Raw genomic sequence first — 27998 nt, 5'->3', positions numbered from 1 at the left:
TCAGGGATAGGAGGTGCCAGGATGGAACCAGGGCCAGCACTTTTAAAGTGTCGTCCCTGCACTATCTCTCCAGCCCTAATCTGCTCTTGCTATGATCAAAAGAGTCATTACAAACACCATAATGAAAAAAATCCACATGAAGAATCGATCTATGACTTTTGCTACCTTCTTCCACTCACTTCCCTTGGAATTGGTGGCACGATGATCTTTGAGACACTTGGCGATGTACCCAATGTTCTTGGTCAGAACTTTGTAGCGTGCACAGTAATTCTCAGTATCCTGAGATTTATCCTGAGGATACCTCAAGTCGTTCTTGAAGAGTTTGTTCATTTCCTTCTTTCTTGAAACATCCTTGTTCCTGGGGGTTTTCAAATGAGACTCTGGGTAGTGGTCATTTAGCTTCCCCGGGTGGTCCTGCTCCAAGTCATGGCGGGCACTGAGACAGTTCTCCCCGACATCATAAACAAACAGGATTCTGGCCATGTATTTTAGGATAACAACCCTGGCCCAGGGGGGCACTGGGCGAGCCTCAGCCCCACAGAAGTGGATATTCATCACCATGATGGTCAAGGCTGTGGATGCTGTGATTAAGGCCATTGTAGCTATGTAGTACTTGCCTGAAGGAAAGTATGAGCAATGCCAAGTTAGCAAAAACGAACAATTTTAGGTTTGATACCTACACCAAATAACAATGAGAAGAAACCCATACTGCTAAGGGAACTGTATACACTGTTATCTATTAATATAAACCTTTGTTTGTAGACCACCTTCCATGGTGCTCAGGGATCACTCTTGGCTCTGTGCTCAGGGACCTCTCCTGTGGTACTCAGGGGAGCAGAAATGAACCCAGGTCAGTTGCATGCAAAGAAAGTGACACCCATTAGACTTTTGAGATGTAGAGGTTTGAATTAAACTTCCAGTGCTTTCTTCGGCAACACATACACTACAATTGGAACGATACAGAAGATTAGCATGACCCCTGTGCAAGGATAAATTAAACTCCAAACTTCAATCTCAATTCTGTTCCTTACTAGACATGTGACCTCTTGTGACCATATATATATATATATATATATATATATATATATATATATATATATATATATATATATTTTTTTTTTTTTTTGGTTTTTGGGTCACACCCGGCAGTGCTCAGGGGTTACTCCTGGCTGTCTGCTCAGAAATAGCTTCTGGCAGGCATGGGGGACCATATGGGACACCAAGATTCGAGCCAACCACCTTTGGTCCTGGATCGGCTGCTTGCAAGGCTATGCTATCTCTCCGGGCCCTGTGACCATATTTTTTTTTTATTTTTCTTTGTTTTAGTAAAATAAACCACTTTAAAATTGAAATAATATTGCATTATAACATTAAGGGGCAAGATTTTGAGCCTAACTAAGTTTCTTCTCCATCTCTGTAAAATGGGTATAATACTGATCTCTATTGCACAGGATATGGCTTCACTGAGTCAGTATTTGTGAGGAATTTAGCACAGGGTCTGAACATTGAGTTGAAAGGTTTGTTTGAGCTAGAAAGATGGTACAAAGGATAGGGTAATTGTCTTTTATGTGGCCAACCTTGCAAGGTTCCATCTTGGGCATACCATATGGTCCCACATGTACTGCCAAGAGTAATTCCTGAACTCAGAACCCCAAGCATTGCTGATGAAGCCCCAAAACACAAGGTTTGTAAATGTTTATAGAAATTACAAGGGAACAGGAGGCCGGAGCGGTGGCTCAGGCAGTAGGGTGTTTGCCTTATATGTTCTAACCTAGGATGGACCATGGTTCGACCCCCTGGTGTCCCATATGGTCCCCCAATTCAGGGGCGATTTCTGAGCTCAAAGCCTGGAGTAACTCCTGAGCATCACTGGGTGTGGCCCAAAAACAAAAACAAAAACAAAACACACAAAAAAAAAACCAAAAAAAAAAAAAAAAAGGAAAGGAATTGCAAGGGAACAAATCTCTTTCGACAGTCATTTGACCAGTTGTAGAATTGTTTTCAGACTTTATTCACCAATAAGGTGAATGCCAAAAGCTCATTTATTTTGGATAATAGAGGAGATGCTGGGACTTTTGCTGTTTGTTTTCTCTTTTTGGTTTTTGGGCCACACCCAGGAGTTCTCAGGAATACTCCCACCTCTATGATGATGTTGGGGGCCATTTGGTGGGGGTGTTTCAGCTCTTTGGTCTGTCTCTTTGGTTCAAGAAAAAAGACAGCGTTATTGTATTACTATACTCTTTTTAATTAAAAAATTTTGGTGCTTTTTGGGCCACACCCGGTGGTGCTCAGGGGTTACTTCTAGCTCTGCATTCAGAAATTGCTCCTGGCAGGCTTGGGGAACCATATGGGAAGCTGGGAGTTGAACCCAGGTTGGTCCCGGGTCAACCTTGTGCAAGGCAAATGCCCTACTGCTGTGCGATCACTCTTGACCCTAAAACAATAATTTATTATACTATTATAATTATTCTTTTAACAGATAAGATTTCTAGGAAAATGTTAAAATTTTTATAAGAGGGGCCGGAAAGATAGCATGGAGGTAGGGTGCTTGCCTTGCATGCAGAAGAACGGTGGTTTGAATCCTGGCATTCCCCTGAGCCTGCCAGGAGCAATTTCTGAGCATAGAGCCAGGAGTGACCCCTGAGTGCTGCCAGGTGTGCCCCCAAAAAAATTTTATAAGAAGAAAGAACACTTAAAAAGAGATGAGAACCAAATACCATTCCCAATGTACCATTGCCAATAGCTCTAAGGAAAAGGTTTCATTGGTGAGTTTAAAAAATTTCCAAGAAACAAAGCTAAAGCAACTTGTTGCAAAAAAAAAAAAAAAAGGACAATGTCCCACCTTATTTGATGAAGCCAATGTAACTTTGATTCTGAAAGGAAGGAGGAAGAAAATGTGAAGATAAAATTTTATAGATATGTTTGAAGGCATCCTATAAAATTATATGGTAACTATATCAAAGGTGTCTTATAATAATTTAATAAAGGTGAGTTTGTTCCAAGAATAAAAGAGGTTCACCATCAGAATAACTTGACTTACTATAATAAGGAGGTAAAAGTGAACATTTCCATAATGATCTTATCAAATAAAAAAATTTATTTGATAATGTTCATGATAAATTATTTGTTAAAAGTTCTGGGTGGTTAGGGCTGGAGCAATAGCACAGCGGGTAGGACGCTTGTCTTGCATGTGGCCAACCTGTGTTCATTCCCTGGTATCCTATTTGGTCCCCCAAGTCTGCCAGGAATAATTTTTGAGCACAGAGCCAGGAGTAACCCATGAGTGCCTCTGGGTATGGCCTCAAAACTAAAAACTACAACAACAAAAATATCTGGGTGGTGGGGCTTTTAAACTGCTTCTCACTCTCCTAAGCATTTTGAGGGTCCTATACTGTTGTGTATCCCATTTCCATGGGATTATTATGTTACTGATCTGACCCTGATTGGTGTTTATACCCTACCCTAGGGTGTGACCTGGCATTCTGCTCCCACATAGGGTGGTACCTGATTCTCCTCCCACCCTAGGGTGGTACCTGATTCTCATGTATAAAAGCAAGGGTCTGTGGAAGGCAAGGGTTTTTTTGGGAGGATTGATTTTGAGGGCTTTTGGCTTCAGCCTTACACTTGGAACCAGAGGACAATGTTTGCAGAGACTTAGAGGCAGTAGGTGTGCTGGGAAATGTCTCTCTATTTAAGGCTAGGCCTTTCACGGGCGGGCAGCTGGCAGACCTCCGCATGTGCCAGCGGCCTTTTGGCCTGGCCTAGGGCAGGGGGGGCCTGGACCTGGGTCACCCGGCCCCCCTCTCCCCCTTTCCTCCGGATCTCCAGGTGGGTTTCTGGGAGGAGCTGATGGGGCACCCTGGGTTTTTCCCCACTCCCAGACCTGCTCCAGGGTTGGCTTAGGGGGTGGCGTTTGATCTGGGGGGTGGCAGATAACTGCTCAGCTATACTCAGGCTGTCACTGGCAATTTCATACCAGTCTACATTTTGAAACCGCGCGGGGGCGCTCCTCCCAACCACCAGTACCCCTGATTTACCCTTCTTACCTTCAGTAACAAACAGTTTTATTCTCTGTCCAAAGACATACAGTAGATCTTACAAATCTCAGAACTATTTAGAAGGACATAAATCGAACACATATTGAACACATATATATTTTGAATATTTTATGATTATTTTCTTTAACTACTGTAACTCTCTATATATTCTTCTACCATCATTTTTCTATCCACTTTTCATCTTGTCTTTTCTTTGTAAGCTGTATAGTAAGGATTGTTGGTGGAACTGTCCCTCAGTTTGATGCCTATGATTGAACTATGTCATGGAAATTGCTGGTCTTGTTCCTATTGCCTCCAAATGCACCAATAACGCTTCATGGCATTGATCCCTGTTTGCATAGACACATTAAAATGGGAAAACACTATACATACAGATTAGTTATTATCTAATAAATCTCATTACAATGTACCTTACACCCTGAACATTGATATAATGACCTGGCACAGGCCTCAGATGAATGGGCATTCTCCATTCACACTGGAACCAGGCACGCTATCTACGAAACATCCAAGGTCTTTTATAGCAACAGTTGGAAGCAGTCCTCTACCAGGAAAGACACTACCAAGGGTCTGACATCGACCTCCTAAAAAGACACCTCCATTTACACTGAGAAGACGTGACAACAATGACCTGCGATAAGACGTGACAACAACAATGACCTGCTCTACAGGACATGGTTCTCTCTATTGCCCCTTAAGTGTGAGATGAAACGAGAGAATGCTCTGCACCATCCTGACTGCTATATGAGACATGTAGACTCCAGGATCTTTAATACAGAAGCATGATACCAACAACAGAGACTATGTGAGGAATGGAGGTGTATTGCCACTACAGACGATGACTTGAATTGGACAAACTAGTTTGCCTGGAGCCTAGAGTCAGTCCTGTGCCAGGAAACTTCAGGGGTAGGGTCTCCATCTATTTAGACCATAATTTGTCTTTCCATGTCCCTTATGTTTTGGTGGGCCTATGCAAACAAATGCCACTTTAATATCGTTTTTTACTATGGTCCCTTGACTCCAATCCTTAAGAAAAACAACCCACTAAAACTTTTGAGGTTAATTTAAACTAGTAAGCATGTGCATGGATCTAGATAAATGTACTTTGCCCTCAATGTTTAAAGAGTTACATAAGTCTAATATCTTTAGATTATATGGTGTGCTGCTAAGAAATAATATGTACTACAACGGGGGATTTGAGGGACAAAGTAATTGTATGGTACATGGGTTCAGTTTTGTTTTTCTTAATGTTCTTTGGCTGAAAGTATAAGGCTGGGATATCATCGATGGGACTACTGAGAATCCTGTTTATGGGTGATTGGGCTTCCACTGTAACTTTACCCTGTCCTCTTTCTTTGCATCTTTGTTGTCATAATTAAAATAAAAAAATTAAAAAAAAAAAAAAAAAAAAGGCTAGGCCTTTCTTGCTCAGAACACTGTCTGGTGCCTTTCTGCAGGAACATGTTGAGGCTGTAGTACTATTCCTAGCATTAAAGGGCTGACTTGGTACCTCCCTAACTCTGCTTTGGGTGAGAGGGAAAGCTAGACTGTACTAGGTTTTTTCCTCCCCTGCTGGGGAGTTTCTTTCTCTTCTACTCTCCAATAAGTCTCTCTCTCTCTCTCTCTCTCTCTCTCTCTCTCTCTCTCTCTCTCTCTCTCTCTCTCTCTCTCTCTCTCTCTCTCTCTCCCTCTCTCTCCCCCCCCCTCTCTCTCCCTCCCTCTCTCTGTGTATGTGTGTGTGTGAGAGAGAATTTTAATTTCATTTTTTTTGGTGAGGGGGCCACACCCTGTGATGTGCAGGGGTTACTCCTGGCTATCTGCTCAGAAATCGCTCCTGAAAGGCACGGGGGGAGGGGGGGGCATATGGGATGCCGGGATTCAAATCACCTTTGGTCCTGGGTTGGCCACTTGCAAAGCAAACACCCTACCGCTGTGCTATCTCTCCGGCCCCTAATTTCATTTTTGTTAATGGGTAGAAGTGGTACTTTGGACCATATGTCAAGGTGTTTGTGGGTGTAAAGGGAAGAGTCTTAACCCCTCTTGGGGCTGTACATCTCTTGATCTCAAAAAAAAAAAATCTCTTTAAACTAGCAAATACTATGGACCAGAAGGCTTTATCAAACACTATATTTACTGCAAAAACATAAATATAGTTCTGCAAGGTGGAGCATATTTTAAAGATACTATAAATAAGATATAGCAATTTCAATATTCACAAACTTTATGTGCAAAGAGAAGGAATGATTGTGAAATTTAAAAGGACAAGGTCCAAAAGATTACTAAATGGGCTGGAGTATATGCTTTGCATAGAGGAGACCTAGGTTGAGTTTACTAGAAAGGAACCCTGAGCACTATAGGGTGTGGGAGAGAGTATAGTTGAGGGGAGAGGGAGGGTTCAACCTCTTTAAAATCCTGCTAACAAGCTATCTCACACCTATTATACCCAGTATGAAGGGGTTAAAATGGTGCTATTAATGGAGATAAGGCATTTGCCTTTCGTGTAAAAGGTCGGTGGTTCGAATCCCGGCATCCCATATGGTCCCTGAGCCTGCCAGGGGCAATTTCTGAGCATGGGGCTAGGAGTGACCCCTGAGTGCTGCTGGGTGTGACCCAAAAACCAAAAAAAAAAAAAAAGTGCTATTAAAAATTGTACTATGAATAAAAAGAAAAGAAAACTGTACTAAGACTGAAGTGATAGTACAGGAGGGAGGGTGCTTACCTTGCATGCAACTGACCTAGGATCAATCCCTGGCATCCCATATGGTCTCTCAAACCTGCCAGGAGTGACTCCTGAGTGCAGAGCCAGGAGTAACCCCTGAGTACTGCTGGGTATACCCCTCACAAAATGTGCTAATTGTGATGTTAAAGACTCCGGCAGGCTTTCAGCACTCACCTATGAGAGGGACATTCTCTGAGGCTGGCATAATCTCTGCCACCATCAGCTGAAACACAGTCATGGCCAATAGGATGGTCACCCCCAGGGACACCTTTTCTCCAGAGGCTGCCGGGAGGTAAAAGCTCAAGGGAGCCAGGAAGGAGATGAGGACACAGGGGATGAGCAGGTTAACGATGTAGAAGGCAGACCTCCTCTTGAGCAGCAGGGTGAAGGTCACGTCAGGGTAGGGCTCAGAGCAGCAGCCGTAGGAGATGACATTCTTCACGGCAGGCATCCCGTGCACCTCCCACTCCACATCTTCCACAAAATCCGATAGGTCTCCACTGTCCAAGCCATTGAAGATGTCCACCTGGTTGCCATTGTAGGTCCAGGACCCAAAGGTCAAGTTGCACTGCTGGTTGTCGAAGGGAAAGTAGGTGACGTCCACCACGCAGGAGCTCTTGGTGATGGCTGGGGCATCCCAAGTGATCAGCCCGTCGTACCGCAGGACCACATTTGTGTTCACTGGCTCTGAGGATTCGTCGTCGGCTCTGTGTGTGAGAGAGGCTGGGGGTGAAAGGCTTGAGAGGAAGATGCAAGTTGCCTGCCTAGCGATTCACAGGCTTCCTCACCCCACACAGTCACCTGCATCACCATGTGCCACTCACTCAGAGGTGTGTGAGATTGTTCTTCCTGTCATCCACTCAATATTGGTGTCATCCCTGTGACAAGTGTTCACACAGGAACAAAGCACACCTGAATCTGACAAGATTTGTGACCTGCTGAAGGGCAAATACGAACACAAACAGCACAGAATGAGACTTGGCTGAGGTCTGCCATGATCACTTAACAGCCCTCAGAGGACCTGGCCTGGCCCAAATCTGCCTCTCACACTCACTTCCAGACCCAGCACTGTGAATAGGCTGTGTTTCATGTTCCAGCTTTCCAGTTAGGGCGAGGGTCTCAAACTCAATTTACCTGGGGGCCGCAGGAGGCAAAGTTGGGGTGAGGCAGGGCCACATAATGGATTTCGCTTACCGAATATTTGCAATAAAAAATCGCATTAGTGGGCCCGGAGAGATAGCACAGCGGCGTTTGCCTTGTAAGCAGCCGATCCAGGACCAAAGGTGGTTAGTTCGAATCCCGGTGTCCCATATGGTCCCCCGTGCCTGCCAGGAGCTATTTCTGAGCAGAAAGCCAGGAGTAACCCCTGAGCACCGCCGGGTGTGGCCCAAAAACCAAAAAAAAAAAAAAAAAATCGCATTAGTAAGAAAAAAATCGCATTAGTAAGAAAAAAATCGCAAAAAATTGCATTAAACATTTGCATACCCCGAATGGAACTGTTCGGGGTATGCGAATGTTTAACTTTTTTTCTTACTAATGTGATTTTTATTGAGATTATTCGGTAAGCGAATAATCACGAATACTGCGATATTTGAAGGCCGGCCTCGGGCCACAAAATGTTGTACGGAGGGCCGCAAACAGCCCCTGAGTTAGGGATTATTGTCCTTGCAGCCCTAGGAAACTCATCCAGGCACCCTTTCTGAAGCGTAAGGTAATGAAGGATTTTTGAGGCCTGAATCCTCATCATCAAAGAATTCATGATCGGGGTCTGAGCGATATAGCACAGTGGTAGGACATTTGCTTGGCACGCGGCTGGACCAGGACAGACCTGGATTTGATCCCCAGCATCCCATATGGTCCTCAGAGCCAGGAGCAATTTCTGAGTGCACAGTCAGGAGTAACCCCTGAACGACACCAGGTGTGGCCCCAAAACCAAAAAAAAAAAGAAAGAAACAAAAAGAGAATTCATGATTATTATTACAGAGTTGAAGAACAGGGGTAGGTACTTACCTTCCTGCACCTCATCTTACATATTCCCTTTGCATTATGGGTTTTGTTCTTGTTTGGTGCTCAGAAAACCCAAGTTCCCTCCAAATGGGTCTAAGATTCTATGAGAGGACCTGAGGATGTGGAGTTGTGGGCCCTGTGGCTCCAGGCACAGCCAGGCCTCTCCAGTCCTAACCCAGCAATGATAGAACAGCCATATGGTTGCAGGAATAGAAGCTAAGTTGGGTCCCAAGCCCTGTGCTAGGACTTCTATTCTTCATTATGTTGAATTCTGTTCAGTCAGGAGTTGCTACCCAGGACCCCTCAGTGCCAGGGACACTTACTTGTTGTACAGGACAATATCCGGCCTCCACACCAGGTCGCTGGGGATCCTAATAGAGTCCAGCCCATCATACTGGTCCCGATCCCACATGAGGTAGGCATCGTGCCAGATTTGGCGGATCCACAAGTAGGCAGTCAGAATTTGATTTCTTTCATCCTGTTCAATGAGCCCAGATAAGATGTCCTTCAGGTATTCAGCTGAGTGCCCTCCACCTCTAGGACATGCTTGACACACAACAATATTTGAACTGATTCACTTTTTTTCCCCACACCCAGAAGTGCTCAAGGGTTACTCCTGGCTCTGCACTCAGGGATCATTCCTGGCAGTGCTCTGGGGATCCTATGGGGAGCTGAGGATTGAACCCATATTGGCAGTGTACAATGCAAGAGACCCCTTGCTGCACTATCCTTCCAGCCCCTTATTCTGATAATAAGTGAGTGCTTGTCTAATGTGTTCATTTGACTCACTACAGAGACCTCATATTTTTCTGTTAGATGCAGTCTTCAGAATATAAAATAGGCAAATATTTAAACATGGTTTCCACACAGAACAGTCACCCACATTTCTCTGGAAAATTTATCAACTAGCTGTACCCTTGACTGAGAGGGTCAGAAAATATTTGCAATGAAAAGGTCACTTCCTAATACATTTAAGCACTGACACTATCACCTCTCCGGCTGTCACAAACTACTACTTTTAAATATATAAGTCAGTGAATTTGAGTATGTTCACACTATCTTTGTTTTTTGGGGTCAGGGAGTGCTTCAGTCAGTTTCTAGGGCATCTTTTTCTGGGGATGCTTGGCCTAATGCTTCTCAGGCCCAGCCATCTTGGTAGTGCTTAGGGAATCTTGTTGTTCCCAGAATCAAACCCTATTCCCAAGCAGGCAGGTGCTCCAGACCTTGGGGCTGTCTTCCAGGCCCTGTAATTCTGCTATTGTACAGAGCACAAATAAGACCTCAAGGGTCTTATTCCAGAACACTCTCAAAAGAAACCCATGAGTCATTCCACAATCACTCACCTGACCCTCTTCTTTCCCCCAATTCCATTCTCTGCTCTATACGGGACATTTCCTAGCAATGGAATGAAGAACAGGTAACATCACCTTTGCTAGGGTGATCTCACTCTGTGATAGGTGACGGGCAGGCTTAAGTAACAGCTCATGAAATTAATTTTGCAGAAGCCTTCTTCAGAGTCCTTTCTCCCCCTAGCTTGCAGTCAGAGCTGCCTGTTCTTATTTGCTCTCAAATTCCCATACAGATGCTTCCTTTAGAAGTGAGAGACAATTTCTAGATAGTTTCACTCATCTGTAGTTTATGAATAACTTAAGTGAGTGAACTAGCAAGAAAGAAGAAAGTCAATTCCTAGACTTGGTAAAAAAAAAAAACACAAGGTTGCTATAGGAGACAAAGAGGAGGGGTGTACACTGGAACTTTGGGGGTGGACTTAATGAATATTATGCCCATGTTGAGGTGTGAAGTGAAAAAAAAGAAAAAATATCAGAGATGCCTTCTTAGAAATCATTGTTGTTTTCATTCTAAACGATCCCCCAGTTATGACTGTTACTCACCATATCCTTAATCTGAGAAAGAGTGATCTGCAGGGTAACATTCAAGACTTTATCTGTATCTTCTACGGGGCGCAGAGCATTGGAGTAATCTTCAAAAAGGTCATTAAACAACTTCTGAGCATATTTTCCATCTGCTGTTTCTACAGCTGCTCAAAAAAAAAAAACAAAAAACCGGACCCGGATTAACATTCAGCATTATGCATATTTCAAGGCAAAGAGCACTAGACAGGTTAGAGTGGGGGAAGACCAGTTTCAATTGTTGGCACACTTGGGGTGGGCGATTTAGTTTAGTCCAGATTAGATATACTGAGTTTAGTCCAGTTTAGCTTAGTTGAGTTTACTATAGTTTAGTTTTTTTAGGCCATACCAGGCCATGCTCAGGGCTTATTCTGGATTTATGCTCTGGTATCATAAAAAGGAGACTGAATGAGGGTCAGCCACATGCAAGAAAGGTGCCTTACCCACTTTACTTTCTTTCCAGTTCAAGAGTTATTGGTTTTTTTTTTTTGTTTTTGTTTGCTTGTTTGGGGTCCACACCCCAAATCCTGGCTGCATTCACTGGTTACTTCTGAGCTCAGAAATCACTCCTGGCAGGCTCAGGGGGACCATATGAAATGCTAGAGATCAAACCCAGGTCAGTTACATGCAAGGCAAACGCCTTCCCCTGTACTATCACTTTGACCCCTCAAGAATTACTTTTCTAATATGTTCTACCCAGGCCAGAACATGTCGCAAAAAAAGCACAGAGCATTTTTTTTTTTTTTTTGCATTTAACCACTTGGTCTGTGTTTTTTCTGGCCCCCCTGCAACTCCCATCTACCCAATGAACTGTGATGTTCCCCCACCCACCTGCCTCTCACCTCTTAGCCTGCATGCAGCAAAGAAAATCCAGTAGACAGAGATACAGGACTGGGGCCAGTGCATGTTTGGTGCGAGCCTTTTTCAGTTCCAGGCTGAGCTGCGTATGGGCTACGTCCCTCTGTGAGCAGGGAGGAGCTGGCCACAACAATCCCCTGTCTGGACTCTTGCCTTAGCAGATGGTGAGCTGGGACTTGCAGGGGCCCCTGGGCCCAAGGTCCTGAGATCAGTCGCCCTCCCTCCCTCTGGTAATCGGAGCTATTGGGGCAGATCCAGTCACTGAGATGCCTGCAACCAGGGTAGATTAGCCATCATAGTGGATCTACAGAAGTTGTCCCAAGTGAGGTCCCCTGCCACCCTCACTGGGAAAGAGAAGTAGGAGTTCAAAGAGCCCCAAGATTCTACCATACAGAATGAGTGCTTCCTTATTTAATTACTGTTATTTTTTAATTTATTTACTTTGGGTGGCAATGCTCAGGGGGCTATTCCTGGCTCTGCATTCAGAGAGCCATTTATGGTGTTAGGGATTCAAACTGAAGTCAGGGGCCAGAGCGATAGCACAGCTGGTAGGGCATTTGCCTTGCACGTGGCCGACCCTGGTTCGATCCCCAGGATCCCATGTGGTCCCCTGAGGTTGCCAGGAATAATTTCTGAGTGTAGAGCCAGGAGTAACCCCGGAATGCCCCAGGGTGTGGCCCCAAAACAAACAAACCAACAACAAAAAAATCAAACTGAGGTCAGCTCTGTGCAAGGCAAGTGCCTTACTGGCTGTACTACAGCTCCAGCCTGCAGAATTGGTGCTTTTACACCAACCCAAGCTGATTGATTCAGCCTGAATCCAATGACTAAGAAAAAAAAAAAAGGAAACTGTTCTGGAACTGTCCTGTGGAAAGACATTTGAGGAGGAAAACTGTAGCAGTTCTTTCTATGATGGAACAGACTTGGCGATTGAACTATGTTCCTGGCCTCTGCTTCCCACCACTGCTTCCGTTGTTCCACTGGAACAAATCAAGTAAGTACAGCGGCATGTGTAAACTAGTCATGGGGATTAGGGTGGGGGGAAAGGGAGATGTGCCAGATGGAAGACACTGATTCGTTCCCATTAGAAGTAGTTACTCTGGGGGCCAAAGAGATAGCATGGAGGTAAGGTGTTTGCCTTTCATGCAGAAGGTCAGTGGTTCGAATCTCAGCATCCCCTGAGCTTGCCAGGAGCGATTTCTGAGCATAGAGCCAAGAGTAACCCCTGAGCGCTGTGTGTGACCCCCCCCCAAAAAAAAAAGAAGTAATCACTCTTAACTGGATGAGTAATTGAAGACCTGGCTTGGCTTGGTAGCTCAAAGCCTAGCTAGCTAGTTCCTCTATCACTGAATCTTCTAGAAGTCCAACCTGGGGGAAGACTCCTCTCACTCAGGACTCCTGGAACACTATGCAACAGTGTATGTTGTATTTGTGTCCACTATAGATCCCTCTATAAATGTTAGTTTTTTTTTGTTTGTTTGTTTGTTTGTTTTGGTTTTCTGTCTCCTCTGAACTGCTTTGCAGAACCAGGCTTTCTGTATTAGCCCGATTTTAATGACCATTTAAAGGTTCAAGGACTGGCTGTGCAAACCAGCAACAAAACCTTTATCATTGCTGAGGATGCTGTCCCTGTGCCCTTGGTTGCCACTTGACAGAATCTCATAATCATTTCTCCTTCGGGAATCTGATTTTGTTCCCACAGAAGAATGTCTGTGCCTCTTCTTGCTGGAGGAAAATACCTTGAAAAAGCAAGCCAAGAACTTTCTGTTGCTTGGGACCAGAAGGAGGAAATTGGAGAGCTGGATGGCATCAGGTTACAGCCCTCTGATGAGTCACCAGCCCCTCACCGGGAATAAAGCCTCCTAATGAACAGACACTCCAGAGCCAGCCCTGTGTGCTTGTTAATCGCCTCTGCTGCCGAGTTGATTGTGAAGACATTATTTTCCTGGCACTCCTGAGCTGACTCACCCATCCAATGACACAGTTTCTGCGGCCCACGCTTGGGCCTCCTGTAATGAACCAAACGCTCAGGCACTCCGGGACTCAAGGTACTTTTGAAATTCAATTTTTTTTTTCCACTTTTGTTTCACATGAAAGCCACTACTCGAGGCAAAATTCAGCATCTGCTTCAGCCCAATACAGCTCAGTGCTCCAGGGTCATCCCTGCAGTACTGAGGGATCAAACCCAGGCCTCCTGCATGCAGAGCATGTGCTCTGCCCATTGCGCCATCACCCCCCCCAACCCCCCGTCCCTGTGGTGCAGCTGGGAAATCATCTGTAAGGAAATCTGAAAATCGGTGCTTGTTTGGGATTCATGTGACCCATTCAGTTGGTTTTTTTTTTTTTTTTTGTGGGGGTGAGGTAACAATTGAGGCTCACCTATCAATATTAATACTGAACAAATGACACCAGCGTTTTTGAAGGAATTCTGTCCTTTAGGTCAAAAATGCTAATGCCCTAGAAGCAAACTCTTCTCAGCTTTATTCTAAAAGCAATATACAATATACAACTAAGTATAAAAATATATTAAATGTATATACAGCTAATTATATTTTTCCACAGAGCCACATCATAGATAATAAAGAGTCTAAAAACTGTGCTCTGTTTGAAGCAACTTTTGTCCACTTAAGAATGTATCCTAGGGACAGAGAGATAATATAGAGATTAAGGCACTTAAGCTGCATGAAGCCAACTTGAGCCTTGGTACCTCATGGTCCTCAGCATTGCTCTGAGTGGCCCCAAATCAACACAAAAGAATTTATTTTAATGGTCTTTTTAGGACCAATGCTGATTTTTTTTTTGTTTTGTTTGTTTTTTGTTTGTTTTTGGGCCACACCCGGCAGCGCTCAGGGCCTTCTCCTGGCTGTCTGCTCAGAAATAGCTCCTGGCATGGGGGACCATATGGGACACCAGGATTCGAACCAACTACCTTTGGTCCTGGATCGGCTGCTTGTAAGGCAAATGCCGCTGTGCTATCTCTCCGGGCCCACTGATATTTTTTTAAGGTAGCTATTAATATGGGCCTAATTTATAAAATAAAATATTCCAACCTAGAACTAGCTGTTCTTTGTAATTGTCAAACTCACAAATTTCAGCTAGGAATGAAAATATTTCATATTAAAAAAGGGGGGGAGGGCTCAGAGAGAGAGAGAACAGTGGGTAGGATGTTTGCCTTGCACACAAACAATTGGGTTCTATCTACAGCATCCCATATGATCCCCCAAGTCCACCAGGAATAATTCCTGTGCACAGAACCAGGAGTAATCCCCCCCCCCAAAAAAAGAGACAGGCATTGAGTTCATCATTTAAGGTGGGTCTGTGTGGCTGATGTGTTGGGGGTGTGCCTGACATTCATTATCTAAAGTATGGGCCTTAGTGTGGTCCTTAACTAGTAATTTGTTGGGTTTGTTTTTGTTTTGAGCCACAGCCAGCGGTGCTCAGGAGTTACTCCTGGCTCTGTGCTCAGAAATTGCTTCTGGCAGGCTCGGGGGACTGTATGGGATGCCGGGAATCGAACCCCAATTCGATTCTGTCCTGGGTTTGCTGCATGCAAGGCAAACGCCCTCCCTCTGTGCTATCTCTCTGGTCTTTAACTACTAATTTGTATGTTCCTATTTGTCTCATTTCCAGAAGGCCCCAAGAAATTAGGATTTCTCAGATCTGTTGGCATATTAAATCAGGTTAACAGCGGACTAATGTACTGTTTCAAAGTTTATGGTCTTCTTATCAGTGACTGACTCTCCCTGGCTCATGAAACAGAATTCTGAACAATGGCTCCCATGGTTTGTGAGATTACATCACTGGAAAAAGTACACTCCACAGTTTGGCCAGATATAAAGGGGCCTACAGTACCCATGAGATGGTGCAAAGGGCTGGAACAAACTTTTTGTAGGCAGGAGCCTAGGTTTGATCCCTGGCACTACGTGTTTCCCCAAAATATCAAGAAGGAAGGAGAACAACCACAGCAGAGAGTAATCCCTATGCACCACCAGTTATGACCAGTTATGACCCCAAGAACAATGAAAGGTAGGAGTGGGGTAAGGAGGCCTATGATGGTAAGAAAATCTAGAGAGTGCAACTACCTTCCCAACACCTGCCCTTTGAGAAACAGTCAATCATCACTCTCAGGAAGGATTACAGAGCTGCTTGGAGACAAATCCTCGCCTAGAGAACAATTTTGAGGCCTTTTCTATTCTTGTAATGTATCAGGATATTAGAAATACTCCAAACAATCTTCATGCTTTAAAATACATCTTTTGATGTACAGAAATATAAAGCAAGTAGGGCACTTGCCTTGCACACATCTGACCTAGATTTGATCCTTGCCATCCCGCATGGTCCCCAGAGCCCTGCAGGAGTAATTTCTGAGTGCAGAGCCAGGAGTGACCTCTGAGCATTGCCTCATGTAGCCCTAGAACCAAATAAATAAATAAATAAACATAAGCAGTCCATGTCTATTGTAGAAAAGACAAAAGTCCAGACAAACCAAGAAAGGAAGAGGGAAGTTCTCCAGGAGCAGCTGTAGAGATGATCAGGTCTGTGGCCACACTTCTACAGTGCTCACGTAACCAAGAGACTACGTCTGGTTGGGTCTGAGTAGGTCTGCTGTTTGCTATTGATTTATTTGGGGTTTGGGTGCTTCACCCAGTGGTGCTCAGTGCTTACTCTTGGCTCTGCACTCAAGGATCACTCCTGGCAGGGCTCAGTGGACTTTTTGAGGTACTGGAGATCAAACCTGGGTCAGCCATGCATGTACAAGGCAAGTGCAAAATAGTATCTCCCAGGTCCTGCTCTGTAGAGCTCATGAGCCCCCTTAGGAGGCAGGTATTACTGGAAAACAAGAGTTGGCTATGGACAGCAGCCCTCTTCCCTCAGCCCTCTTCACCAGTCTCATCTCACCAGATTATAAGGCCTTCCATTAGCTACCCCTTGACTTTCATTCATAAACTTTCTCCTTCTCACTTCTTTGCTCTCTCTCCACAGTCCATGCTGCTCTGATGCAACGGAAGGAACGGAGGACGTAGGAGAGGTTCTATGACCTGGGGTTCAAGTCCGAGGAGCTCCACTTACTCATTAAGAGAGCGTAGGCAGTCATTTCTCTGGCTCTCGAATTTTCTCCCTCGTGAAACATGATTCTTATAATGTTTACTTAAAAGGGTGATTACGGGGATTGATTCCAGGGGAATGGGCTAGAATGTCAAGCCCACGTGAGCATGGTGTGGACGCTCCGCTGGAGACTTGGTGAGTATAACGCCCTCTGCTGGCCTACACAGGCTCCAGCCATTCAAAGAGACCCTGGAGGTGGCCCCAAGGCAGAGTATTTGTCTTGCATGAGTGAGGTCTTGGGTTGTAACCCTGGTGTGGAAAGAAAGAACGAAAGAAAAAAGAAAGAACAAAAGAAAGGAAGAAAGAGGGAAAGAGAAAGAGAGAAAGAAGGAAAGAAAGAAAGAAAAATAAGGTGGAAAGAAAGAAAGAAAGAAAGAAGAAAGAAAGAAAGAAAGAAAGAAAGAAAGAAAGAAAGAAAGAAAGAAAGAAAGAAAGAAAGAAAGAAAGAAAGAAAGAAAGAAAGAAAGAAAGAAAGAAAGAAAGAAAGAAAGAAAGAAAGAAAGAAAGAAGAGATATAAAGGAAAGAAAAGAGAAAGAAAAATAAGGTGCCAAGAGAAAAAGAGAAAAAAGGAAAGAAAAAGAAACAAGGTGCTCAGAGTGTGGTTGCAAAGAGAAGGGACTAGTATATTTAGGTAGCTGAAGACAAGACCATTTTCTGGGTCAGGAGGAAAGTAGACACCTGACCCAGAGGGAGGGGGAATTCAAGGAGGCAAGGGGGGTAATGGGGGGGTGCAGCCAGTTCTGGTATCTGTACTGAGCCCTGGGGGCACATCTGAAAGCTAGGCAGCCTAACCCAAAGGACAAATGCATATTGGGTTCCCCATTTTCTGGGGGTGTGTGTGGTTCTTCAACAGGTGTGAATGACAAGAGATTATTTGCTATCTCGCCCCATCACTCCCACTTCCCATTGTCCTCTGTTGGCAACTTGTTTCTTGAGGGTTTCTGGAAATTTTCCTTTGTTTTTGAGTTTCTGGTCTTTTCTCACCCCAGTAGCTGAACTTCCTCTTTCCAGCAGTGTTTGTCCGTGTTAAGACATTGCACAATATTTCCTTCTTAACTCGAGTGAGTGACCTGCAAGACAAGCCTGCAAGTGTGGTGCCACAGGGGATTCCCTTTTTCTTGCTCACGGTTGCCTAGTGCCTCGGGTGAATTTTCAGGAGTGCCTCTGAACATCAAGCCAGAAATAAACCTTGAATATCCCAAAATGTGGTTTAGCCTTTCCCCATATCCAAACATATTGTACTGGGTCCAAGGATGTGGTTCAGAGGCTGACTGCATGCTTCAAAATGTGAGGTCATGGGGCCAGAGAAGTGGCGCTAGAGGTAAGGCATCTGCCTTGCAAGTGCTAGCCGAGAACAGATCTCGGTTCGATTTCCCGGCGTCCCATATGGCCCCCCAAGCCAGGGGCGATTTCTGAGCACATAGCCAGGAGTAACCCCTGAGCATCAAATGGGTGTGGCCAAAAAACAAAAACAAAACAAAAATTGTAAGAACAAACAAAATGTGAGGTCATGGTTTTGATGTCTTGGAAAAATAATTTTTTTAAGCACTGCACCATTATCTATATTTATCACAGAAAACGTTGGCAGCTTTTTAAAAAATGTCCTGGCTCTGCTGGCATTGCTTATCACTCACATGGAAAAGAACAGCTGGAGACAATAAAAATATCATAAAAATTAAAAATCCATTTTAAAAAGTATGTCGCTACAAAGTTCTCAGCATTAAGAAGCATTAAATGTTGGATTCTACTCAAACCTGTCTTTTCTTCCAAAGTCAGGCACTTCACTCGACAGGCCACCAGGTGTCTCTGTAGTTCCCTTTCGGGCTCAGGACAGGAAGCTGACGATGACGTCATAAGCGAACCCCACAGCTTTTAAACAGCCCTCAAAAGATTGCACAAAAGCATCCTGAAATAGAAAGGCTGTAAAGAGCAAATCTACAGAAATCGTCCATTCATCTAGAATTTCTGGCTAATAGTGATATGATTGGAACCAGCCAACACTGACAGATTTAAGTGATGACAGATTACCGGTGCCCTTTTGTCCCCTGTTCTGTGCGTCATTGCCTGTTCCTTCATTATTTTTTCTTCACCCCTAACCAGATAAATCTCAAACAAGACCCAAATCCTGCAAGACCCAAAGAATTCCAGGAAGATCTCGGCGGAATAAACTTTCTGTCAGTCATTTGAGGCAGGAACATTGATAACAGAATTCCAGCCTTGTGTGTGTGTGTGTGTGTGTGAGAGAGAGAGAGAGAGAGAGAGAGAGAGAGAGAGGAGGAGGAAGAGGAGGAAGAGGAGGAAGAGGGGGAAGAGGAGGAAGAGGGGGAAGAGGAGGAAGGAAGGAAGAGATTTTATGAAGAATGAGAGAGAGGAGGAAGGAAGGAAGGAAGGAAGGAAGGAAGGAAGGAAGGAAGGAAGGAAGGAAGGAAGGAAGGAAGGAAGGAAAGAAGGAAGGAAGGAAAGTATTTTATGAAGAATTATTAACAGCCAAGAAAACAAAGTGGAAAAATAATATACCACTCTTTAAAGATGAATTCACTTAGATTTACAGTCAACCTTTCACTTCTAGCCACTTTCCCCTGCCACCCTTGAAAGGAAATGTAAACACTAGGGAATAAACTATCACTTCAGATCTTACTTTCTGAGTTTATTCTCAAAATCAGTCCTCCATTCAACATCTCCAGGATCAGAAGACCTTTCTCCAAGGTCTGGGGAAATAGTACTTGTGAGAAACCCCTGGGATGATGCTTCTTGATTTCCTTCCCCCAGTTTGTCTGAACCATTCTTCCTTGCTTCCTTTTCAAATCACTGCCAGTTCTCACCTCAGGATCCATATGTGAAGTGCTCCCTCCTGGACCCTCAGTGAAGAGAACCGGATAGCCTGGGTGCCCTTGAAAGACCATCCAGCTCTTGGTTTCTTCTTACCTTTGGGGTTGATCTTCCTCACTAATATTTCCTTCTTTATTAGATACTGCACCTTCTGTTCAAGTTCTTCTCTCAGAAATAATAAATCTTTGTAGTAAAAAAATTTTTTTGGTTTTACTCTGCAGTAAAAAACAAACAAACAAACAAAAAACCTTTGTTAAAATAAAGCCTCAAATTAGTAGAAAAGGGAGTCATGGTGGATTCCAAGTTCTCAAGTTAATAACAGACAAATTCTAAAGAGAAATGTCAATTGCAGGCTGGGATCTCTCATGTCTAAGTAAGTGGCTTTTTTTTTTTAATCTTGTTAGTGCTTCTCAAACTTTGAAGGGCAAGTAGTCATGGGATGGAGAGATGTCTTGTTAAAATCAAGATGAAACAAGGCTGAGATTTGGCATCTCACTGGTATTCATATCTGGCCTAGACCAGAATTTAAGTAGCAAGGCCTAAAAGGACTCAATATAAAATTTAGCATTCATAAAGCATATACCTAAGTTAGCCATTACACCAACAGACCAGGATGACTGTATTATAAAGATGTATTGTAAAGACTGGAAGTTGATTTAGTTTTCATGGTTTTTGGGTCACACCTGGCATTGCTCAGGGGTTACTCCTGTCTCTGCACTCAGAAATCACTACTGGCAGGCTCAGGGGACCATATGGGACGCCGGGATTTGAACCACCATTCGTCCTGGATTGGTTGTGTGCAAGGCAAATGCCCTACCACTGTGCTATTGCTCTGGCCCCCAAGACTGAAAGTTGTGTATATGTATCTGTATGTATATGTGGGGGGGTCGAGTGGGAGGAGTAGAGTCCCATACCTGACAGTGTTCAGGGATTATTCCTGGCTCTGTGCTCAAGGATCACTCCTCATTGTGCTTGGGGAATATGTGTGGTGCTGGGGATTTGAAATCATATCAGTGCATGTAAGGTAAGTGCCTCAACTCCAGTATATCTCTCTGACCCCGAATTGTTAAGCAAAATAGTTTTTCTTTCTTGATAAGAAGACACAGAGAGAAATGTTTTCAAGAGAGAACACAGGCTTCTCTTGAAGGGAAAAAGCAGAGAATTGCTGTGAAGAAAATATTGAACATATTCTTTGATTTTCAAACTTGAATTCTGGACATGATGAAAACTTAAAAGTTTTGTCATATAGAGGACTGGAAGGACCGGCTCAGGATATGAAGCTTACCATAAAGAGTGGTGAGTGCAGTTAGAGAAATAACTACACTAACAACTATCATGACAATGGTAGTGAGTGAAAGAAATAGAATGCCTGGGGCAGGTGAGATAGCATGGAGGTAAGGCTTTTGCTTTGAATGCAGAAGGTCAATGGTTCGAATCCCGGCATCCCATATGGTCCCTCAAGCCAATTTCTGAGTGTAGAGCCAGGAGTAATCCCTGAGCGCTGCCGAGTGTGAACCAAAAATTTTAATAAAAAAAAGAAAAGAAATAGAATGCCTGTTCTCGAAGACAGGCAGGGGAGGGGGGAGGAGGGAAATGGGGGACATTAGTAGTGGGAAGGTTGCACTGGTGATGGGCGGGTTGTACTCTTTTATGACTAAAACCTAACTACAAATATGTTTGTAATCATGGTGCTTAAATAAAGATATTATAAAAAAGTAAAGGTCTGTGATATTGTTTTGGGGTTTTTACTCTGGTATTGATTTATTTATTTCTAGTTTGGGGCCCACATCTGGAAATGCTCAGGAGTTACCTTCTTTTCATGCCTGGGGCCCACTCTCAGTAGAACTCAGGAGCCATGTGCATGGAAGTCCAACCCAAGACCTCAAACAAGCAAGACAAGTGTTCTCCCATGAAGCTACATCCTGCCCAAAGACTTCATGATTCCTTAAAGGGACCAGTCAGTCAGAAGATGAACTGAGTATCTGAATTGTGAACTATTTGCTCCCATAGATATCAGATAAGTCAGATTCTGCAAATTTGCTGGTAAATTTTGAAGGAATGTGTATGATTACTTCGACCTTACATGGACATGGAAATAAAAATTTCTTTTTTTTTTTTTTGTTTTGGGACCACACTCAGCACTTGCTGAGGGATTACTCCTGGCTCTGTGCTCAAGAATCACTCCTGGAAAACTCAGAGGACCATATGGGATAGCAGAAATTGAACCCAGATCAGCCACTTGGAAAGCAAATGCCTTACCTGCTCTGCATTATTGCTCTGATCCCAGATATAGCAATAGAAATCTAGAAAGGTATAAATTAAACTATTGATAACAGTGGAGAATATGTACAAACAACCTTAAATCCCTGTCTTAAGCTCTAAAATCAACTCCTTTTATTATTATTATTATTATTATTATTATTATTATTTTGGTCACACCCAGCAGTGCTCAAGGGTTACTCCTGGCTCTACACTCAGAAATCGCTCCTGGAAGGCTCAGAGGACCATATGGGACACCAGGATTCAAACCATCGACCTTCTGCATGTGAGGCAAATGCTTTACCTCCATGCTATCTCTGTGGCCCCTAAAATCAACTTTCAATAATGATTTCTTTACTCATTGTGATCACGCACGTGTGTTTTATCAGCTTTTGAATATGCTTTTATTTAAAGAAAACTAATGTATTCCTATTATGTTTTTAGTTAAATGGATAGAACTTAATTTAGTCTTATGATCAACACTTAGATGTTTGGGGGGAATGTTTTCTCAAGGCCCTAAGTTTTTATTTATGAGTTATGTTACATATTCTATCAGAAAGCAGTGCTGACTATGAAACACTGAAATAAATAGGCATTGCATAATTGTCTGGACAGTCTCTTTGGCTGCCTACCAGTGTAGCAAATAACCTGCAACATTTTCTGCAGAACTTCACGTTCCTGTTTCTCAGTGAGAACTTCCCCCAGTCTCTGGTCTACTTGTGTACTTCCTGGAACTCTCATCCCATATGGTAGAGTCCTGTTGCTGTCCTTTCATTCCTGGGAATTATGGTATTATTCCAGATGAGAGGACCAACTCAGCAAGTCTGATGTAACTAGTCCAATGATGACGTTGGTATGAGGAACTTGTTAGCCTGAGACCATTATTAGCACAAGGCTGAATTTCCTCAACAGTGATCTCTAGTGAAGCTCAGGTAGTCTGCCCAATCTGCAAATAGAGGTGGAACAATACAGCAAACTAACACATTGACATAATATAGGCACTACATCCCACCTCCAAGCTTGTCCTGAAGAGAAGATGGGGGACAAATCTTTTGTGATTTTTGTTTTTGTTTTGGGGCCACACCAGGCAACGCTCAGGGGGTGATTCCTGGCTCTATGCTCAGAAATTACTTCTGTCTTGAGGTACCAAATGGGAGGCTGGAATCGAACCTGGGTTGGCAGCATGCAAGTCACACACCCTACCTATTGTACACTCTGGCACCCGAAGGGGGAGGGGGCTGAGACAATTCTTTTAAGCACTCCTCCCAGAAGGACCACCAATCATGAAAGAATGAGATGCACTTATAGTTTAGATTTTTTTTTTTTTTTTAGGTTTTTAGGCCAAACCCAGCAGTGCTCAAAGGTTACTCCTGGCTATCTGCTCAGAAATAGCTCCTGACAGGCACGGGGGACCATATGGGACGCCGGGATTTGAACCAGCCACCTTAGGTCTTGGGTCGGCTGCATGCAAGGCAAACACCGCTTCTAGTTTAGATTTTAATATCAGTGATGACCCTTGCCCTTTAACATTTCAAGCACCTACAAGAATATGATGGTCTTTTAGAGTGGCATTTCAAAATTTTCAACTTGAAAAAGGAACATAGCACAGATGCCAAATGCATCTTCAGGGAATCCAGGCCTAGAATGAGGTAAAATTTCAGAACTGCCACCTGAGCAGCTTAAAGTAATTTACTTAGAGTGACTTACATGGAGACACTCACCGAAAGAGGTGACAGAGGTTGTTATGTGGATTTGGTGAGGTGATACACATAGGGAGCTCAAAACTGAAGCTTTGGGCTGGCATGGGCCAGAGCTCATGTTTTGCATGTGGAAAGCTGCAGTTTGATACCCAGCACTTCATGGTCCTCTGAGCACCACCAGGTGTATCTCTTCTCCCAAAATAACAACAAGTGAGACGATATCTCTGAGAGCAGCAGCAAATATTAACTGCTGGTCTGAACACCTACGACAGCTGCCCAAGTAATCAACTGGGGAATTAGCACTTAAATCCAGAACATTCCAGTCTCATTTTCCTCAGCTCAGAGCACAGCCTTTCTCTGTGGGCTGGAACCAGTGACCATTCTTACCCAGCAGGCACCATTTGCCCTCTCTCTGATCCTCTTCCTCATTTTCCATGGCTTCATTTCTTTTCTCCAGGCAATTGAAAACCTCAACTGCAGAGGATTGTTTATAGCTAGGAGGGAAAATGAGTGTTATTGAACTGAAGCTTTTCTGCAGCCATCAATCCATTACTGTAAGAGCATCTACATTTACATTGCAGCCTAGCTCTGTTTTCCCAGGACTCTGCACTCATTAATTACCTACTCAAAACAGTGTGTATCGAAAGTGTACAGAAAAAATCCTGATCCAAATCTCTTTAGCAGGCTCTCTCTCTCTCTCTCTCTCTCTCTCTCTCTCTCTCTCTCTCTCTCTCTCTCTCTCTCTCTCTTCCCCCCCTCTCTCATTTCCAAATCTCTTTAGCAGGCTCTCTCTCCCTCTCTCTCTCTCTCTCTCTCTCTCTCTCTCTCTCTCTCTCTCTCATTTCCCCCCTCTCTCATTTCCCTCTCTCTCCCTCTCTTTCTCTCCCTTTCCCTTCCTCCCTCCCTCTCTCTCCCTCTCCCCTCTCCCTCTCTTTCTCCCTCTCCCTTTCCCTCCTTCCCTCCCTCTCCCTCCTTTCCTCTCCCAGAGACTATGCTGCTTTGGGTAAATAAGGCTGCCCTTCCCATCTCCCATAGCAACACTGGGAGCTGTCCTGGATTCCCCTCAAAGCCACCAGGTCAGAGCTAGAGAGAAACTACAGCAAGGAGGGCCTTGCCTTGCACACAGCCAACCTACGTTCATTTTCTGGCTTCCTAAATGGTCCTGAGCACCACCAGGAGTAATTCCTGAGTGCAGAGATAGGAGTAAACCCTGAGTATGGTCAGGTGTGGTAAAACAAATAATACAAAACTCACCATAGCACTAGGTTCCATCACTTCTCCTCCCGGTTCCCCATGTGTCCATGTGTCTTGACTCTCTCTTGACATGGAAATGTAGCCGAGCCTATTGGGATTGTATTGGGCTAGTTCCTCAACTTCTCTCTCTCTCTCTCTCTCTCTCTCTCTCTCTCTCTCTCTCTCTCTCTCTCTCTCTCTCTCTCTCTCTCTCTCTCTCTCTCTCTCTCTCTCTCTCTCTCTCTCTCTCTCTCTCTCTCTCTCATCCTTCTTTCATATGGTCTTGATTTAGATGTTAAGACCTTCTGCCTGCCACTCCCAGCATGGGGTCACTCTCCACAAAGATGCAGACAGACCCTCCACATTGTCAGTTGCTTCCTTACTACATCCCCCCACTATCTCCCATGACCCTCAAGGGTTTGCTACCCTCTCGTGCCGCCATGCTGCTCCCCAGATCCCCAGCCTCAAATTCTCATTTCACCTTCTCCAATAATGAAGTACTTTTCTTTTAAAATTCATTTCAGGGATGTAGAGATAGCATAGTAATAGGGTGTTTGCCTGGCATGCAGCCTCAGCCGATCCAGGACAGAAGGTGGTATGAACCCTGACATTCCATATGGTCCCTGTGCCTACCAGGAGCGATTTCTGAGTGCAGAGCCAGGAGTAACCCCTGAGGGCCACTGGGTGTGACCCCAAAACAAAAACAAAACAAACAAAGACTCATTTCAGTAGCAGGCATGGGAAGTAACTTTGTACATCAATGCCATAAACTTGAACATGAATGTAATCCTATTACCTAAATTATGGTTAACAATAATAGAACTGTTGTAAGTCATGTTATCACAATAAAAATAGGAGAAAAATATTTCTGCTTCTAGAATTTACTTTCTAAAACTAAAACATTATGCACTTTTTCTCTTTTTTTTTTATTTATTTTTGATCATAGTGGCTTACATATTGTTGACAATGATATTTTAGGTACATATTTACATAAAATCAGGGGGAATTCCCATCACCAAATTGTCCTCCCTACACCTCCGTTTTTGTCCTACCACCCATATCCTCTTCCCTCACCCCCAGGGTAGCTAGGATGTGTGGTCTCCTCTGTATCTAGCCTACTGCAAAGTAGTCTTGCACCTATTTGGTCCTGGTGTCTCCCTTGTTTCCCCCTCTAATTGGGGGGGCAGGACTAGCTAGTTCAAGTTATGTGGTTTTGTTTAAAGGAGAGAAAAGTAATAAACTGGGGTAAAAGTCTAATATGCCAAAAATAAGTGGAATTCTTCCAGAGGCTCTCAACATCGGTTTGAGAAATGAAGGAGAGAAAAAAGGTGAAACATTCCACCAGTACAAAAGAAGTGTCAAATATCCCGTGAGGACTCCAACAATAAGCACAAGCACCAAAAAAAAAAAAAAACCACCAAAACAAACACAAAACAAAACAAAACAAGCAAACAAACAAAAAAATGTCATGGTCTTGATATAGGAAACATGGCATAGCATACAAAGGAAGAACAGAAAGGAAGAGAAAGAATAAGTATAACTGGGGACAACTTCAATTATCACACCCAAATAGAGAAATTGACCAAAAATAGATGGGTAAATAAAAATAATAATAATAAATGAAAATAAAATAATATATATATAAAAAATAATGATTTGTGCTTTTTTTTTTTTCCCCTCCTGCCCAGGCACAGTAAATATTCGGGTCATTCGAAAAGGAATTCACTTGGCCTAAGAGATATGGGGTTTCTCCGCCCTTGGAGTGCTCCAAGGGCGGAGCACTTTTTCTCTTTTATTAGTCTATATGGATGCTGATTTATAATGCATACTTAAAGCATATGTAATGTAAAACGCTGTTATTTCAATAATATCTCTATATATTTGTTGGATTTTAGGCCTTACTTGGCAATGCTCAGGGCATACTCCTGGGTTTGTGTTTAGGCATCACTCCTGGCAGGGCTCAAGGGAACGGAGGCCACTTGCAAGGCAAATACCTTAACCCCTGAACTTCCTCTGGCCTCTGGAACACTCTTTTAAATGGGGCAAATCTTAGTACCTAAGGATCTACAGATTTGTCAGCACCATAGGTGTTAAGTAAATTTAAATTTCCCCTTGGACCCAAATCCAAGATGTAACTTTGATAGTCTCAAGCAGTCACCCGCCCAAGCAACCTCTTCATGGCTTCATGGTTGTCATAGAGTAGAAATATCAGGTCCAGTAGACTAAGGGGTGGCCTCCAAATCTTATTTCCCATTCCTGCTTAGAAGCCCTACTCCAAACAAAGGCTAGCACCTGAGGAGGGATCAGTAAATATGAACCCCCCTTCTCCTTTACCCTCAGAGCTCTGTCATGTCAACAGAGTGCCTGTGCATGAAATTTAGAGACAGAGCATGTTTTTCCTTCTCTATCTTGGAAGGATCTTGCCTTCTTCGTCCTGTGTCTCAAGAAATGGGTCTGGGCTCTCCTTAGGTCAAAGATGCTGATGTTCAGTCTCTCCTTTCAACTCTGGTGAAATCTGGGGGCAGCCTAGGCCCAAGGTTGCTGGCTTTGAACCCAAAGGCCCCGTGTTTACCAGGTGACTTAATGTCTCTCTGTCATTGCACAAGACAACCACCTGGGGGCCCAGGAGCCGAACAGAGCGCTGCTGACTCCACTGATCAGAAAGTGCGTCTTGTTCTTGCTGGAAAAGCAAGGTCATTCAAACCAGCGTCTAGATCTGAGTACAGCCCCTTGCGTGGCTGTTGCAAACTACGAGGAAAGAACACGGCTCCCTTGAGGGATAAAAAGCATTTTAAAATTTTAATTTTTAAAGTTAAAGTTTAATTAATTAATTAGCTTAGTTAAGTTTAATTAAAGTCAAAGCTTAATTTAAGTTATTTACAAAGTTATTCACGATTGGGTTTCAGGTTTACAAAGTTCCAACACCAGCTCCCACTTCCTTTCCCTCTACCAAAGTCCCGGGTTTCCCTCCCATCTGCCTCTGTGACAGGCACTTTTGAAAACAAATTTCTGGCACTGTGGCTTGCAGTCCCGATAAGATTTCATGCTACGTGGAAATGTAAAAAAAAATATTATGCCTTTAATGTTTAAGGAGTTACAAAGTTTTATGGCTTTAGATTTCTTTGTGTGCTGCTAAGAAATATTATAATGTATTACAATCTGGGAACTTGAGGGACAAAGTTATTGTACATGGGTTCTGTTTTATTTATCTTAATGTTCTTTGGCTGAAAGTTCAAAGTTAAGATATCAGCAAGAGGACTTCTTCTGAGAATTCTGTTTAAGGGTGATTGTCCTTCCACTGTAACTTTACCTTGTCCT

General features: G+C 43.7%; 2 protein-coding genes, 1 long non-coding RNA gene and 1 other non-coding gene across 4 annotated transcripts in view; 2 read left to right on the top strand and 2 right to left on the bottom strand.

Moving 5' to 3' along the window:
* LIAS (lipoic acid synthetase) overlaps positions 1–27998 on the bottom strand; it is a 939974-nt gene that overhangs the window by 170768 nt on the left and 741208 nt on the right. The gene's annotated exons all lie outside the window — the stretch shown is intronic.
* LOC126032527 (uncharacterized) overlaps positions 1–27998 on the top strand; it is an 891448-nt gene that overhangs the window by 329873 nt on the left and 533577 nt on the right. The window lies entirely within an intron of this gene.
* Positions 76–11600, bottom strand: CHRNA9 (cholinergic receptor nicotinic alpha 9 subunit). The gene is made up of 5 exons (XM_049790157.1): positions 11537–11600; positions 10677–10822; positions 9108–9262; positions 6952–7484; positions 76–617 (listed from the first exon to the last, which is right to left on the bottom strand). Exons 1-5 carry the CDS (start codon positions 11598–11600, stop codon positions 76–78), a joined length of 1440 nt encoding a protein of 479 aa, XP_049646114.1.
* On the top strand, positions 920–1024 carry LOC126033201 (U6 spliceosomal RNA). Its single transcript, XR_007504336.1, has one exon. It is a non-coding gene; the product is annotated as a U6 spliceosomal RNA (small nuclear RNA).

Source organism: Suncus etruscus, chromosome 16, assembly GCF_024139225.1.
Source record: "Suncus etruscus isolate mSunEtr1 chromosome 16, mSunEtr1.pri.cur, whole genome shotgun sequence".
Classification (NCBI taxonomy): domain Eukaryota; kingdom Metazoa; phylum Chordata; class Mammalia; order Eulipotyphla; family Soricidae; genus Suncus; species Suncus etruscus.
Note: the sequence above shows the minus strand (reverse complement) of the source record. Positions and strands in the feature narration are given on the sequence as shown.

Excerpts from the sequence above, each read along its gene's own strand:
- CHRNA9 (XM_049790157.1), bottom strand. The coding sequence starts at position 11,600 with ATGCACTGGCCCCAGTCCTGTATCTCTGTCTACTGGATTTTCTTTGCT. Across the intron at positions 10,823-11,536 it reads TGCTGCATGCAGGCTAAGAG|CTGTAGAAACAGCAGATGGA; the intron begins GTGAGAGGCAGG and ends TTTTTTGAGCAG. Across the intron at positions 618-6,951 it reads AGAGAATGTCCCTCTCATAG|GCAAGTACTACATAGCTACA; the intron begins GTGAGTGCTGAA and ends ACTTTCCTTCAG.